The 15899-nt window shown below is 43.2% G+C and overlaps 1 protein-coding gene across 1 annotated transcript; it reads right to left on the bottom strand.

Annotated features, from left to right (window-relative positions):
• Positions 1–3842: 3842 nt before the first annotated feature.
• CUNH21orf62 (chromosome unknown C21orf62 homolog) lies at positions 3843–14697 on the bottom strand. The gene is made up of 3 exons (XM_057410046.1): positions 14638–14697; positions 13658–13848; positions 3843–4563 (listed from the first exon to the last, which is right to left on the bottom strand). Exons 1-3 carry the CDS (start codon positions 14695–14697, stop codon positions 3972–3974), a joined length of 843 nt encoding a protein of 280 aa, XP_057266029.1. The 3' UTR covers positions 3843–3971.
• Positions 14698–15899: the final 1202 nt, after the last annotated feature.

Below are 15899 nucleotides of genomic sequence, written 5' to 3'. Positions count from 1 at the left end.
TGGCGGCGGCCATCCGGAGAAATCGTACAGCACCTATCCCTCGCCGTATCCTCGGCGGGCGGGGTGCTCGCCTCAGCCGGGTCTCGGCCCTCGGCTCTTGCACGGGTTGTGCGGGACGGCCCCTGCTCTTCCTGAGGAGATCGTGGCTTCTGGCCGGGACGGGCGAAACAATGTGGGCTCGTCACCAGTTCTGAATAGTAGAGTCTTTCATGTGTTGGGCTGTTTGAGTTCGGTTCGCCTGTGCTGGGGACAGCATCAGAAGTCGGTCGAACCGGTCTCAGTGGCCACTGTTGGCTAGAAGAAAAGATACGAGCTTGGTGGACGATGCCAGAAAATCGGTGGTATTTTAAAGGCACCCTCCCCAAGTACAAGTGCTGGGACCTGGAGGGACTCTTCAGCCTTCCCACCATACCAGGAGGCACAGACTATGCTGCAGCATCCCCCCAATCCCCGCCAGCCGGCTGGAGGTCTGCCTAGGAGAAGATGCCGGGGGCTGGCTGGTGTCCTGCATCCTCTCACTGTGGCTGCACAGCGAAATCTCCCATAGGAATAAACATCACAGAATGGTTTGGGTTGGAGGGACCTTAAAGCTCATCCAGTTCCAACCCCGTGCCACGGGCAGGGACACCTTCCACCATACCAGGCTGCTCCAAGCCCCATCCAGCCTGGCCTTGTACACTGCCAGGGATGGGGCAGCCACAGCTTCTGTGGGCAACCTGTGACAGTGCCTCACCACCCTCATAGGGGGGAGTTTCTTCCTAATATCTAATCACATCACTTGTGCTGTTCTCAATCTGTTCTGACTCCCCAAAGTCACACCAGAATTACTGGTAGGAAGGAAAACTAAATTTACAACTGCTATCTCCAATTTTTTTTGTCTGATACAACCCCCCTCCCCCTCAGTTTCCATTGATTGGCATATCCAGTAATTGTTAAAGGCTGAGAAATACGTACAGGTTGAACTTCCATACATGGAGAATGAAACCTTTGTGTATATAAATATTAACTGCTATAAATATATAATCAAATGCTCTACAGTGTTAAGTGTGAGTATCTTACACTGGGATTTAAAACAGATTCACAAAATCACGTAATTGTTTCTGCAGAGTGATGCTTAATGTACCACTGTATGTAGTTCACAGGCAGGTAAAAGAAACCTGTGCCAACAGAGCTAGTAACATTCACAACAATTGTGGAACAGGTTGCCCAGAGAAGATGTGGCAGCCTGGCAGCGTTCAAGGTCAGGTTATACGGAGCTTGGGGCAACCTGGTCTAGTGGAAGGTGTCCCTGACCATGGCAGGGGGTTTGGAACAAGATGATCTTTAAGCGTCGTTCCACCCCAAACCATTCTACAATTCTGTGAGTCTAAGATACATTTTATACGAACAGGGGAGTTGAAAAGATCACTGCAGCATTGGTGCTGTGGTTTTCTGCTGCACATGTAATTGAGAGGAGGATTTTTTCCTGATTGCAGCAAAATCTCTGCAGTGCTTAATTGGACACAGGAGTAAAAGGTCTTCTGCGTCAGTTTTACTCACAACACTACAGTGGCAAAGCTAAAAAACTGTAGTTTGCAGTGTTTAAAAGCCCATGGAATTATTAATCATAAGGTTTCTTCCCAACATTCTCGTTTACTAGTGCAGGTGTGAATTTTGCACAGTAGCAGCAGCCAGACTGCTGTCAGAGCAGTGTGAAAGTACTGTGCTATTCGGCACATTGTTTACTAGAGGGCAGCAGAGCCTCAGTGAATTCGCTGAAGCTCATTTAGGTTTGATGAGAGCATTGACAATATTCAGAAATCAGTAAACTTGTGTGTGCCAGCTCTGGTTTTTATTTACAATAGTATTCTGTGCACGATTAGTGACTAGCCAGTTTGTGAAGGCAAGGTTAGTGTTCTTGGAGGCACTTGGAGCATGGGATGCCTGGGGGAGACATTAAGAATGGTTTGCCTGTGTCTGTATTACATTCCAGGCATGTAACGTGCCCAGAACACCACCACCCCACTGTCACCAATCTCTGTCAGCCCAGCTCCTGCTCCTGTCATGACACAGTTGTGAGAGGTATCACCAGAAATATTTATGATGTGGGAAGAAGGCTTGCAATTTGTTGCCCAGGTGCTGACAAAGGAAATAAGGGCTTTACAACAGCTGATTTTATAGTTGTCTGGTTGAGTTAAACCGAGTTCAATCCTCAGCCTTCAAACACTCATGTGCTTAAATCTGTTAATTTGCAGTTGCAAATAAACTCCATTAATTCAGTAGTTACCACATGGTTGAGTTGAGTGGGAGAACTCACAGTCATGGAAGGTGTGCATGTATTTAAGTATTCTGGAAGATTAAGTTTTGCTTCCTGGCAAAACTGCTGTGACATTGATTGCAGTTACAAAAGAAGTCCCTCTTTAAAGTTGTTGAAGCAACCTCATTGGTTCCTCAAAATCTTGATAGCCATTCCCTTCAGTACACATATTTTATCCCAGTTTCATGCAATTCTTTGCTGGCAATGACAGACTGTTAGGACTTAGTATTCCAAGGCCTGTATTGTACTATACGAATGGTTCCTGGTCTTATTTGTACCTCACAGAATGCAAATGCTGCAGAAATGGGCAAGGAGCAGAGGAGCAGACTGTGTGCTACATCAATAGTCCCAGCATATGTTTCCCTCAATGCATCTAAAAATTGTTTGCTACATGTCTGCCAGAAGCCTTGCCTCCCTTATCAGACAAGTTATTGGATGGGATTTTTCTGCTTTCTTGTAGAGAAGAACATTGACGGAGCTTGCCATTATCAAAGAAGGTGAAGTCAAGCTCCTGGCATTTGGGGAAATTGCAGGTGTCAGCACACTTCATGTGCAAGGGACAGGCATTTCCCTGGGAACACCTTTGTGAGCATGGCGTCTCACCTGTCAGGTGGCCTCCTGCCCAGTGCTTTGCCATGCTTTCTTTGCCATGGCTTGGCAAAGAACATGGCTTCCTGGTCATCCTCTAAACATGCCTTTACTGGGTGCTGAGGTTGGAGGGTGTCTGCATAGCCTGTCCCTGCTTTCACAAGAGGCTGTGTCACACAGCCTCAGTAGAGGCTTCCCAGCTCTGACCACGTACCAGAGGGTAAGGACACCTCTGCACTCCTAGTTTGAGTAACCTGTAACCACCTCACACACATTGAACCTGCCAGCAGTGGGCTGTATCGACAGGGGCATGGCCAGTAGGTGGAAGGAAGGGATTATTTTCCTTGTCCCAGCACTTACTAGACTCCATACAGAGTACTGCAGGCAGTTCTGCCCCTCCCAGTGCAAGAAAGATATGGATCAACCGAAGCAGTCCAGTGGAGAGGCATCAAGATGGTCAGTCCGTGGCTGGTGCATGTGACATTGAGAACAGTGTGAGGGATCTGGGCTTGCTCAGCCTGAAGAAGAGGAGGCTGGGGTCCATCCATGGAAAAAAGTTTCCCCAAGAGGACAGGCAGGCAGTGGAGCAGGTTGCCCAATGAGGTTGTGCAGGCTCCATCCTTGGGTTTTGGGACCTGACTGCAGAACCCCCTGAGAAGCCTGATCCCAGAGGTGGCTCTCCTTGGGGCAGGCAGTTGCGCTGGAGACCTCCTGAGCTGCCAGCTAACCGCAGTGACTCTCTGGGAGGCTCAGGTTCCTTTACAACTGGAGATAACATGGTTATGTCTTTTTCTGTCTGAGGTGCAACCTTAGAACAAAACTTGTCTGTAGATATCAATTCTTAGCGTACAATATATAGAAAGAATTTGTATCGATGCTTTCTAAAACAGTCATTTCACATTTTCTTTGTTCTTTAAGAAGGCATTTACTAAATCAGTCTGAGTCTGTCTGTCTTGTAGAGTGCTATCACAGTCAGAACTGTTCATCGCCTAACAGCTCCTCCTGGCCAAACGAGACAGACTTAAAGAAGTCTTGTCAGTCTCTTAGCAGTCTAACATGCCTCTGACTACTGAATATGTCAAATAACTCAGTAAATGAATGTTACAACATAGCTCTTGTTATCTGAGGTTGAGGAAACATCAGAGTACAGCAGGCTGGGAAAGTGCTCCATGATACTAGAGACGTTTTCCACACTGTATGACTTCAGCAAAGAATATCCATTGAAAAGAGAGGTATCCAGAAAAGAAATATGTGCAAGCATTTGCCTGTCCTTGTTGTGCATTGCGAGTGAGTTTTCTTTTTCATTGTTGCTGCTGCTGTAGATGGTTACACTCTGCTCTGGAAACAGTCCCTTGACCTTTTTTACCCGCAGCTTTCGAAGTCCCCAAATGGCCAAGTATTCTGTTGGGAGAGGAGTGGTGCCACAGAAAGACAGCTTCAAATCCCGCACCCTTGTGAAGTTGAGAAGCATCTCCAGCACAGAGGTGTCTGTGAACCAAATGGTGAGGTGGCTCTTGTAGGTAGTTTTTTCCATGGTAGAAGGCAGCACTGTTTTGCAATTGCACATCAAGTTTGCCAGGCAGTAGTCGCAGTCATGGATATCCACTGAGCAGCTGCAGTTGCGAATTGTGTTTTCCTTGGTGAAAATTAGCGTATGGTTCTTCTGACTTCTCACAAAACTGCCTGTGATGCGTATGCCAAGGAAGCCAGCCAAAAGGAGAGCCAGCCAAAAGGAGAGAGCAGAGAAGGCTATTGGCTTCATTAGTACTGGTGCCAGGTTGCCAAGTGTCTTCTCTTACTCAGTGATTTATACCACTTGGCTTTACCTACTGAAGAAAAACAATGTCTTTATTATACTGAAGACCACTCCACGGTTAATATCACTTTGCTTTTCACACTCACTCACTATCTCATCTGTTCAGAACCATATTGCAGTTTTGCAGGTTGCCCTGCATTAGAGGGGAAGCATAGATACACTGATTCAGAAAAATTAATTGTGACTCATGTTTGGGATTCTTCCTTCACTCTTCTTTTGCTCTAAATAGTTTCATATGCTTATAGGGCAGCTTGGACACCCTCTTCTCTATCCAGGCACCTCCTAAGCCTGCCCCATGTGAATGTAAGAGCAGGACTCCTCTTCCTCATTTCTCCTTTCTGCTTTCTCTTTGTCTGCTTCCCAACAGCAGATAGAGGTGGCAAATAATCCTGTTCTCCACTTCACCAAATGAGGCAGTCTGAGGGGGACTAAAGACAAGTGTTTTTTGTTTTACACCTGAATTGCTAAGTAAGGGCTGTGCTAACCTTCCCTTTAAACTGAGTGTGGGATATGCTAGGCAAAGGGAAAGAAAGAAAGAAAGGGTGGTTAAACTATATAAAGTGTAACATGTTGGAAAGTTTGTCTGATTTGACTGTAACTGTTTTGAAGCACCAAGAGACGTTATTGTCAAATTCCTACCAAAGTTGGCAAGTCCTAGTGAAGATAGCAGTAAGGGCATGCAGTAAGCAGAATTTGGTCCTTAGCATGTGAAAAAATTGATCCATGTCCAGAATGCGTATCTCCTCACCTCAGAAAACATGGCAATACACCTGCAGTTTTGGAGAAACATACCAGACAAACAGGACAATAATAGCATTTAGAATAAAAACAGAAATTGGTTTTGTCTGTTATTCAATCTCCCGTCATTACACAATGGAATCTTCTGCTATAAACTTCATGGTCATTTAAGAGACACTTAAAGGAGAGTGTCTTTAGGAGCACACTGAAGTTCTCTTGGTCATTAGCACTATTGTATGCATGGTAGTTTACCAGGTATGTGATTTAGATCTTAATGTTTTAAGCTCAGTTCCTGATGAAAATTCAAGTGAGAGTGTCTTTTGACTAATACTAAATTTAAAAAACCCCACAAAACTGCATCATGACAGAATAGTTTGTATCCTACTTTCCACATTTCTTACTTAGATAGGGTATAGTCCTCTAGTCTACCTTTTTTCTTTGAAGTCTCCTGTGAGTGTATCTGTATAAACTGTGATGGTTTGTAAATGACCAGAGCCTTGCCATCCTTGGAATAAGGAAGAAAAGGGAAAGTTACATGCACATGCGAGAAAAATCTGCACATAAGCAATGGTAGACTCTGGGCCAGACATTGCCACTGAATCCTTTCCAGGAATGAGATCTTTAGCTTGTGATAGGCAGTTACAGCAAAACATCATCTCACTGCTTAACAGCTTCAAAAAGTAACCAAGTTATCAAGAGGTAATAGGAAAATGATGGGAGAAAAAAAGATGGTGCTGTTGAACTACTGCATAAATCACTTGTTTGCTGACACTTGCCTGTTGTTTGCAGTTCAGATCCCACCATTTCAGAAAAGATACCACAGGACTGGAGTTCAGAGAAGAGCAACAAGAGTGATGAGATATTGAAGGGCATGCCTGTAAGTAAGGTGGGACTACATAAGTTAGAGCTTTAAGTGGGACAAGAGGTGGTTGAGGCAGGATGTAGTGGTGTTCTATTGAAGCACAAATAACACGGAGATGATGTGGAAAGATCAGTTTTTCACTGCTTTTCCCAAGAACAAGAGCAAGACATCTCAAATAAAACCAGTAGGGTCACACCTGACTTGCAGATCCTTAGCAAAAGATGTTGGGGGTGCAGAAGGTTTTCACCAACTCGAGGCAGGACTGGTTAAGCTCAGTGAGAAGTCCACTGTGATTATCATGTACATAGGCACTACACCTACATACAGATGACCCTGTGCTCAAAATAGTTGGAGGCAAAGAAAGCTAGAGCAGTACGTATCACTTGTTCTTGTCCTATTGAAAATCTCTCCTGCACATGGAGGTGGCTGCTCAACAGATGGCTATTTGGTCTGGCAGATTATGATTGTTCTTATGCAAGACCCATGTAATGTAAATGTAAACAAACTGACTCAAACATGATTTAATTCTGTATGTACTCCCTGAATTTGGTATGTTTTTTTCTTAAATGAAGGAAACAGACATTTTAATGCTTAAATATTTAATCCATGTAGTGGAACATACCAGAAATACCAGTCCAACTCTTAGCTAATGTTTAACTTCAAAGATCAGACACATCCAAGCTGTAGCTCTTCTGGTATCATTAATTCTAGATTAATTTGGCCTCCAGTATCTAAGCATCTAATCATGCATCACCATGAAAATCCTACTACTAAACCTCCACACCATGCTTATTTTCTCAGTCATTAACCGTGGCTAACAGTTTTGATAAATCAGAAACTCGTAATATCACCACTCTTACACAACTCAGTGATATTATTTGGGTTTATCTGGTGTGGAGGTAATATTTGCAAGAAGAATTCCTAGATAATGTTAACAATATGAGTCTGAACTAAAGGAAAGAAATTTTAATTGAAGACCCAACACTTCCGCATTTCAAACTCGCACATGCATCAAAAGGGGTGATACTGCTTTTTCCACATAACGTGAAAAATTAATAGTCATAAAAACATTAGAATAAAATATTTTGATGCTTCCTCATTAGTTTTGACTCCTGATTCCTTTGCTTTCTTTCAGTGCCTGAAGAGTAGAGAACCTTTAGTTCTCCATTATCTTGCAGCCAGCCAAATAAAATTCCTTTTCAAGTTTAGCTGATAGCATTAGGGTTCCATCTGTAAAATCCAAACAAAACTCTAAATACTGGCATTCCAGGAAATGTTATCTCCAGAAATACTTGCTATCCTCTTCTGCTCCCTGCAATGCAGAAACATTCCTATAAACTCAGTTCTTAGTATTTCGTTTCTGGGTGGCTTTGGTGAGTGATATGCAAGCAATGAAATATATGTTGCAGGTTGTTTCTCCGTGAAGTGTCAAAGTCACCTGCAATGCACCTTTACTTAAGTTGCTAATTATCTACAGAAAAACGTTCATTATGTGTCTCTTAATCAAATTACTTTGCTGTCTGCACTGGTTAAGGCTTGGAAAAAGGTTGGCTTTAATTTTGGAGGTGGAGGGAGCTGCCTGCAAGGAAGAAATGAGCTAAAGCATAGATAAAACTTAACTGCGCTAGCTTGATGGTTCCAAGTTGTATCTTTTTGAATGATACCAGAAATTGTAGAACTTGTTCATTAACCAGTTGCAGTAAACTGACTTGTAAGTACATTTTGATTAAAACACAGAATGTCTCTGTAGCCTAAATGTGGTATGCACTGTAGGAGTCTTGTGCTATTGCTGAAAGCTTTGTTTAAACTTTCGAGTAAAAGAATCTGCCAGGCTGCAAGATGACTGCCAGCAGAAGTAATACCAGCTTGGGTTAATTAGAATTAGAAGTGGGAAAAAAACAAGAGGCAAGTAAAACTAGTATTGCCCCAGAGGTCTTTTCTTATGCCAGCTTTTTCTTATGCCTGGGTAAGCAGTCACTCAGCTTCACTGAGCAGTGGTAAAGTACCACCACTACATGGGAAGTACTGATAGTTGACGCAGTTTTCCTCCAAACAACTGACACTGTTTCCTCAGTGACTAGATTCCAGTTAGAGCATTAAAACACCTCAGAACAGTTTTCCTTGTAGATTCCTTTAGAAAAGTCTTTGTTGACATTGAGGGGAAGCTCTTGAATCACCCCAAATTGGAGGACTTTTTGTTATAACCAGCTCTGTTTAGCTGAATAGTTGGAGAACAGGGAATAATGGTCAGCTCTAAGCACGAAAGCTTACCAGCTCTCTAACACCTAAGTAAGTCTGTAGTAAAGCATTTCTAGGAGTACCTGGACGCGGTACCTAAACCCCAGAGGACAGACCCAGCAGATGCAGGTGGGTGAGGAAGAAACAGCAGCAGCAGCCTTGATGGTGGAATAGGGAGGTAGCTGTGGGCAAAGGAGGCAGCTATAGGGGGGGGGAAAGATGGTGATAAGGGGCTGGGTGGAGGAGAGACAAGTGCAGGCCAGAGATGGGATGGAAGAATGGAGGAGGAGGAAGGAGTAGGAAGCCTTTCTTAACAAGTCAGGAAGCTCTTTAATAGGGCAGAACATACAGAAAAAGTGAACTGAGGTTCTGTGGCACTTTTTTTGATGACTTTACAAGCATGTCTTGACAGAAAGTAAAAGAGAGGAACAGCATTTCTCTAGGAGAGCCACCCATTCTGCTTCTGCTTTGGCTTGTGATTTGTGTGTTTTATATCTAGTCCAATATTTGTTGTTCAGTAATGAGTTGTTCCTTCCCTGCAAAACTGGAGAGAAGCTGGATCACAGCAGCTGCCTTGGGAGTCCTTCCAGTCTGCAATGTTGGCTTGGGGAGGGGTAAGGCAGCCACTGCTTTGGAGCTGGGATCTCTGCAATAGGGAGGGGAGAAGAGAAGCTGCATTCCCTGCCTAGCAGCAAACAGTAATCCCAATGATTTTGGGTAAATTTTGCTTGCTTCCAGTAGGAATAGCCTGCTTCTGAAACAGTTTTGAGTGATCTAAATCTGGCAAACTATTTGTTCATTTCTTTCCTGAATGGGGGACTTTTCATGTGGAAATCACACTAGACATAGGAACCAGCAGAAAATTTTTCCAGTTTGATTGCTTCAGCCATGCATGTTTTTAGACGTGTATCCTCTTTCCAACACTGAAACCCCTGTTTTATTATATTTTATACCCAAAGTTTTCTAGCACATGATTCCAGCCATGCTCCTTTTTTCTTCACAAGTTTCAATAGCTAAAGGAGATTTTCAAAGATTATTCAGTAATAGTGCCATTTCAGGTTTCTGAATTTGCTTTGATCATTCCACTAATTTTATTTTTTTTTTTTCCTAATTACAGATCTGTGTATTAAGAAAATTGCAAAAAAGCAATAAAAAGCCTTTGGCTGTTGTGTGAGAATGCTACTGTCTCAAGGAAAGTTAATCCTATTCAATGGAAGTCCAAAGCCTATATAATTAATTTCTTCACAGGGTGCTTTCTTCCATTCTTTATTCAGAAAAAAACCTAATTAAAACCCGTCATTGATCACTTGTGTTAACATGTGCCTATGTGAAAGTGCTGTATTAAGCAAAGAGGAGCTTAAATCCATATAATCTTGTGCAGCTTGAGTAATGTACACAGAATGAATACCAAAACCACCCAATTTAGATCAAAATAGCATGAAAGGCTGGGCAACAGCAAAAGCATTTAGAACTATGAAGACTGCCTCTTTCTTTTCCTCTTTCTATGCAGGTATGGGAGGGATGTGTAAAAAAAAGTAGATTGCATTTCAGAGTGAAGGTGTCAGCAAGGACATAGGTACAGTTACTCACCTGCCACTCTGGAACCTCAAAAAGAAGGCAGGGGGAGGAGTGCAGACAAGCTCCTGTTACTCTAAGGAGCAAAGCGTGCTCCAGGCATACCTTCATCTGTGTACTCTTTTGGTGATGTTTAATGTTGGTCTAACCTGTAAAATGTCTGTTGAAGAAGGGGCTTTTGAAGACTGCACAGGGCTACTGGTGAGTATCTGTGCTGTGTTCTCATTGTAACTAACTGGAGGTTTTAAAGGGTACTTTCTTCAGCATTTGAAAGAGTAAACTGAAATAACGTCTCTGGTATGCAAACAGGTATGCACATGAGAAAGGGTGAGGATAGCTTTTAACACCTACTGAACTAAACAGGTGTTAAAATACAAGATTACAGGAAAATGTAAAGAAAGAGTTATGTAAAATGCAGTCAGTTCCTTCACAGCCTGAGTCTTCCCTGCAGAAGCGCTGACCAGAAAGCCCTGGGGAGGCTCAGGCCTTGAGGGAAACAAAATGCTGGATTTGACCTTTTTCCTCTGTGGGAGTTTTGGGAGTTTTAGGAGTTAAGTGGGCTGATGGCAGAGAGAGAAGTATTTTGTTTTCAATCTCTGTTTAAACAATTACCATATTTATTTAGTTACTCCACAAATACAGGAAAATAACTTGGTGATAAAAACTGATGTTCTACAGACTTCCAGGCTGCAGCGTGATCCCTTCTTGTTGTCAATAACTTGAAAATTGTATTTTCATTTGCTTGTGCAGCAAAAGCCTGGCCTGCTGTCATTAGGCTGAGCAGCCAGTGCTGTAGTCATGATGCTGTCAAGTGTAGCAGAACAAATTCTTTCACAGAAGTGATAAAAATGCAAGACAAAATAGGCAGTTCTGTTGTGTTGAGCTTTAAAAACACACCGAACCTCGAAAATGTTCCCGTGTGGATATTTTGGTATTGAGGTGAGCACAGCCTCAGGGACAGAGAGTTCATCTAAAAACTTCTCTGCAGAATGGTAAAGCCTGTCTGTCCCATGCAAAGCTTCTGTCCATACCAGAGGCAAATGTTACAGTGGGGAAGGTTGTAACTGCAGGGAGGCAGATTAATAGGAGAAAATGCAAGGAAAAGGGCAAAGTCCTGTTCTCCCAAAGAACCGGGAGTGGTTAAACCTCCCTTCTAATGCTGGATGAAGCACGGCCTTGGCAGGTCACAGCCTGATTATTCCAAATCTTGAGAGAGGAGAAAGGATGCATGTGTACAGCCTTCATTTTCACACCCTGCTTCATGTGTGCAGTCTGCACTTTTCCTAATAAAGAGCAGGGGACCAGGATGAGTGTCAGGATTTGCTTTGCTGGAACAGGCCTGGAGCTATTCCAGCGTGGAGATGTGCACAGTACATGCTGTCCGGGAAGGCTGACCCACACTGCTCTGGGTATTCACCTTCAAATTGCACCAGGACAAGCATTTACGTAAGTGACAAGTGAAAAGAAAGCAGTATAAAGCTTTACCAGTTTGAGAGGAGAGCACTCTTGTGCTCAGCTTTACAAAGCAGCAGCAGATCAAACATGCCTTACCCACTCAAGCACTATAGACAGCATTTGTCATTACATCTGTGTACCTGGGTTGAAACCAGTGGTATAAATCTGATCTAATGAAATGAAATATCAGAATTTTATTTGTAGCAGTGCCATTATGGCACCGTGCCTCCATCCTGCCTGCTAGCACAACCTATGACTACAAGACCCAGGTTTCTATTCAGTGGTTATGAAGTGCTTTAAGAGTCTCAGAGGGAAGGCACTATAGAAAAAACAGTTTCTTCCTGCTACTGTTTAACCAGGCAGCTATTCCAGTCTGTTGACTGATATTTCTCTGCGGTGCCTTCTGCAGCTTTCAAATAATGGGGCCACTGGTGGCTTGAACTCTTGTCCTGAATCTTTATGAGACAGTCCTGTATCAAAAGGTGTCAGGAATACATAATCATGTCCTGGCTTTGTGTTAAAGAGAAACCCTGGGGTACACAGTTATATATACATAGTAAAAAGATTTTACTTCTACTCTAAATGATAGATTAGTACTTTTCAACAAATTCCTTGTTTGCTTATTGAATGATGTAGCCTTTTGCTTTCCATTAGGCTCATTTTATTTCTTTTTGTAAAACAGAAGCCTTAGCAAATACAATTTACTTCAGTACCAGTGCTGACTCTGAATGCACTGAATGTATGTAAGCTACAGTTTTATGGGGATTGTGCTTCCTGTGATTTAGAGTCTGAGTACTAAAAAAAGAAGAAGTGCATATACATGTATAAAGTGTGAATCTGTATGCTCATGAATGCACTAGCACATCACATTACAAGTAAGGCTTGCAATTTTAAGGTATGCACAATCAAATCCCTGTTTGTTCATCTGTCCTTAGAAAGGGACACCTTCTGGGAAATCAGGTGTCCCAAGGATGGGTGGTCAGCACTGCCTGAAAACTGGAGTTACCCTTGGCAGCACAAGCTGAGCACTTGAACACACGAGGAACTAAGATTAATTTTAAATCCACTTTTTAAAATTCTAATATTTTCATGTCAAACCTGCTACTCCCTGGAGCAAGGGTATTTACACTGAGTGAACTTTAGGAAAGAAAGCTGGACTGCAACTTTTTGTTACTATTTCTCTTTCTAACCTGACCTGGACAAAAGTTCAAGTTAAGCATTAGACTAAATTAAAGATTTGCCAAGCCCAAACCGTAATGCTTACTTCATGAATGAGAATGGTATAAAATGCATATTTTAACACTTCATTTTCTATTGTTCAAATCCTAAATTAAGAAAAAAAAAAGTGTGTGGGTTAAGGTACATGATAGAAAGCTGTCATGAAATGTTAATGGTCACTAAGCATCTGGAGACTGAGACTCTGGAGTAGGACTTCCTGGTATCTCAGCTCATGTTCACTCACTCGCGTAGTGGATGTTGTCACTGCTATTGCAACTCGAGAGCTATATAGAGATGGTTTATTTCCTTTGTTTTGTCCTTACTGTATCACTGGCTTTCTTTATAAACGAAATGGCAGAATAAAACACAAGTCTAAACAACAGGTAAATTAAATGCCATAATTAAGCACAGGTCCTAGCTTCTCTTTACCCAGTCCTCCTATTCCAGTGCTCTTCTGCAGTTTTAACTGAATAAAATGACTCAACTCCTGTCAGCTGGAATAACTCCTGCCAACACTCCTGTCACCTTTAAAGATGTGCCTGAAGAAGTATTAGCAAAATGGAACAAAATCATTCCCCTGTTCTTCATGGTTATTATTCATAGAGCTATTAATTATTACCTAAGGCACACAGATACAGCGCATAAACAGTTGCAACATATGAAAGACAAACTTTGCAGAATCTGTTACTTCACCGTGATTACAAAACAACAAATGTGAAAAAAAAAACAAATGCAAAACCTGCTGGGACAGAATTACTGGCAAGGAAATGATTGTGCTGGAAGAGAAATGGCCTTATTCCTAATAATACAAGTTATTAAACGTTCCTCTGTCATTTACCCCTCTTTTTAGAGCTGAAACAAAGTGACTTACTCTTTCTCCGGATGCCAGTGGATGGGTTTGTCACCGCCCGGCTTCCCGCTTGGCCGAGCTTGCTGAGGCAAGGATGCTCGGCTGTGGCTGGGAGCAGGGTCAGCCTGCGAGGCAGGCGGCAGTGCCGGCTCTCCCACTCGCTGCTGTTCGTTTATATTTTCGCTGGCTGGCAACCCATGCCGTTCCCCTGACTACCTGGAGAGCAGTCCAAGGTCTGCCCCTATCGTTAATGCCATCGCAGCAGGATCCCTACCTCTCTATAACCTCTGCTCCCTTGCCGTCGGGTGTGCTGTCCTACACAAAAGGCTCGCCTGGCAATGCTTAGAGGTGACTGACAGCCTCCCTGCTAGCTCTAGAAGGGGAGCTGGGATGTATCCAGGCAGAGGGAGCTGGTGTTCACGGGGAGGTGGCCAGGCTCGGCACAGGCAGGGAGTTGGGACCTCTAGCGTGCTGTGCTCTCCTCCCGGCACGACGCTGGCCCTCCCCTTGGGGAGCTCCGTGACCGTCCCCTCGGGACATATTCTGCCCTGCCCGCTTTCCAGGGACTTTGTGTGTAGGCTTAGAACAGCAAAACCCCACGTCCAGTTGGAAAGCCTGCTCGCTCAACTGGAAAGAGGAACTCAAAAATTTCAGGCACAACTTAGCAGAGGCACATTCTGGCTCTCAACCACAACTTAAACTCTCTAGATGCTTCTCTATGACCCAGTCTGGGAAACAACATCTTTGTAACATGTTTTACAATGCTGTTACCATAGGAGAGTACCTACTGAAAGCTCCGATACCAGGCTAGCCTGAATAACCAGGGGGATTGTTTGTAAGGACAGGCCAGTCATAAGCAGCTTCACAAGGAAATGCAGTAGGAGCATCTTAAAAAGTAAGAATTGCTGCGATTCAAATGAAAATATATTTTCTGCTTTATCAAAAACAGTGCCTGGCCTTTACATGCCCAAGATCTCTTTGGGAACTACTGATGCTGTTACCTCAGAAAGGGCATTTGGCCAGGAGTTAGTGTCATTTAAGTTCAGTTCAGATTTGGGCATTTTATTATCACTGAAACCAATGGAAGTTAGACACTAAAATGCTGCTGTGATTGAAGCCCTGCCTACTCATTTATGAGACTTATTGCTTATGCAAATATAAAGGAAAACATCTAACTGATTGTACTACCAATATTTCAGGCAAGATGTCTGGGTTATGAACATGGGATTTCTGACTGCACTTTTTCCTGGAAGAGCTCTGTGTGAGAGAATTCAGCCCACTCTTGCCCCTATTCAGAACTGAAGGAGCAGTATTTCTCTCTGCCCATCAGAAGTTCATTCAGAAGCCTGAATTCCCAAGATGCCCGTTCAGCTCCTGAAAGAGAGGTGCTCTGGGGAGCCCTCTTTTGTAAGAAATGCATGGGCTGTGCATCAGGCAAACATAAGAAGCACACAGGATCTGTTTGCTAGAGTACTTCTCTGTTGTTAATGTTGCACTATAAGAGATACTTTGCCTTACTTGTGTCATGCATAAGTTAGTGATGAATTTATCTCTCTATCCACTAAGCAGAAAGTCTGTTTATTTCAGGATAAACTCTACTTTAAGCCTTCTTGGATGCATCTATTAGGGGAAGACCATCATCCCCTCTTTGCTCCAAACCATCCTTAGCTTTATGTTTTCCTAACATGTCTTTATTTCTGGCAATTTCAGTTTTCTTCTTGGCTGTTGGGTGTTGTCAAGTAATTTAAGAGAGGGTCTGCCTGGCAGCCAGCCCAGTAGCCCAGCTGTGGAAACTCAGTGAACGTGGGTTTGACACCTGTATGCACTTCCACTGCAAGGAGCTGTTACCAACAGGTTCGGAGCAACTCTGACGGGACATCCTCAAAAACAAGCATTGTCATTCAACAGTCCAAAACATAAGAAAAGGGTAAACCAATAACACATCTTCCTTAACCAGACTGTAATCTTTTCTTGCAAAATATTATCAGGCAGAAGCAATACAAAAGAAAATGTTAGGTATTAAGGCTGGCTCATCTTTCCTTTGTGCAGGGCTGAGGTCCCTCTGAGTGCCAGCCCTGCCCTTGAGCATACCAACTCATCCCCCCAGTTTGGTTTGTTTTATATTGAATTATTCAGCCCAGTCTTTGAGCTCAGCACAGTGTTTGCCTCACGTTGCTGTATAGCTTCAGCTGTAGAAAAACTCAAAGCATTTGAACAACACTGATAGCTTCAGCTTTATGCTAAACATGCTGACAGTTCCTGT

This window comes from Pezoporus wallicus, unplaced genomic scaffold (genome assembly GCF_028554395.1).
Source record: "Pezoporus wallicus isolate ANWC-B61680 ecotype Strahan unplaced genomic scaffold, APGP_CSIRO_Pwel_v1 contig_7011, whole genome shotgun sequence".
Classification (NCBI taxonomy): Eukaryota; Metazoa; Chordata; class Aves; order Psittaciformes; family Psittacidae; genus Pezoporus; species Pezoporus wallicus.
Note: the sequence above shows the minus strand (reverse complement) of the source record. Positions and strands in the feature narration are given on the sequence as shown.

Excerpts from the sequence above, each read along its gene's own strand:
- CUNH21orf62 (XM_057410046.1), bottom strand. The coding sequence starts at position 14,697 with ATGCCCAAATCTGAACTGAACTTAAATGACACTAACTCCTGGCCAAAT. Across the intron at positions 13,849-14,637 it reads GGCCAAATGCCCTTTCTGAG|TCAGGGGAACGGCATGGGTT; the intron begins GTAACAGCATCA and ends CTCTCCAGGTAG. Across the intron at positions 4,564-13,657 it reads CACTGGCATCCGGAGAAAGA|TTTTGTGAGAAGTCAGAAGA; the intron begins GTAAGTCACTTT and ends CATCACAGGCAG.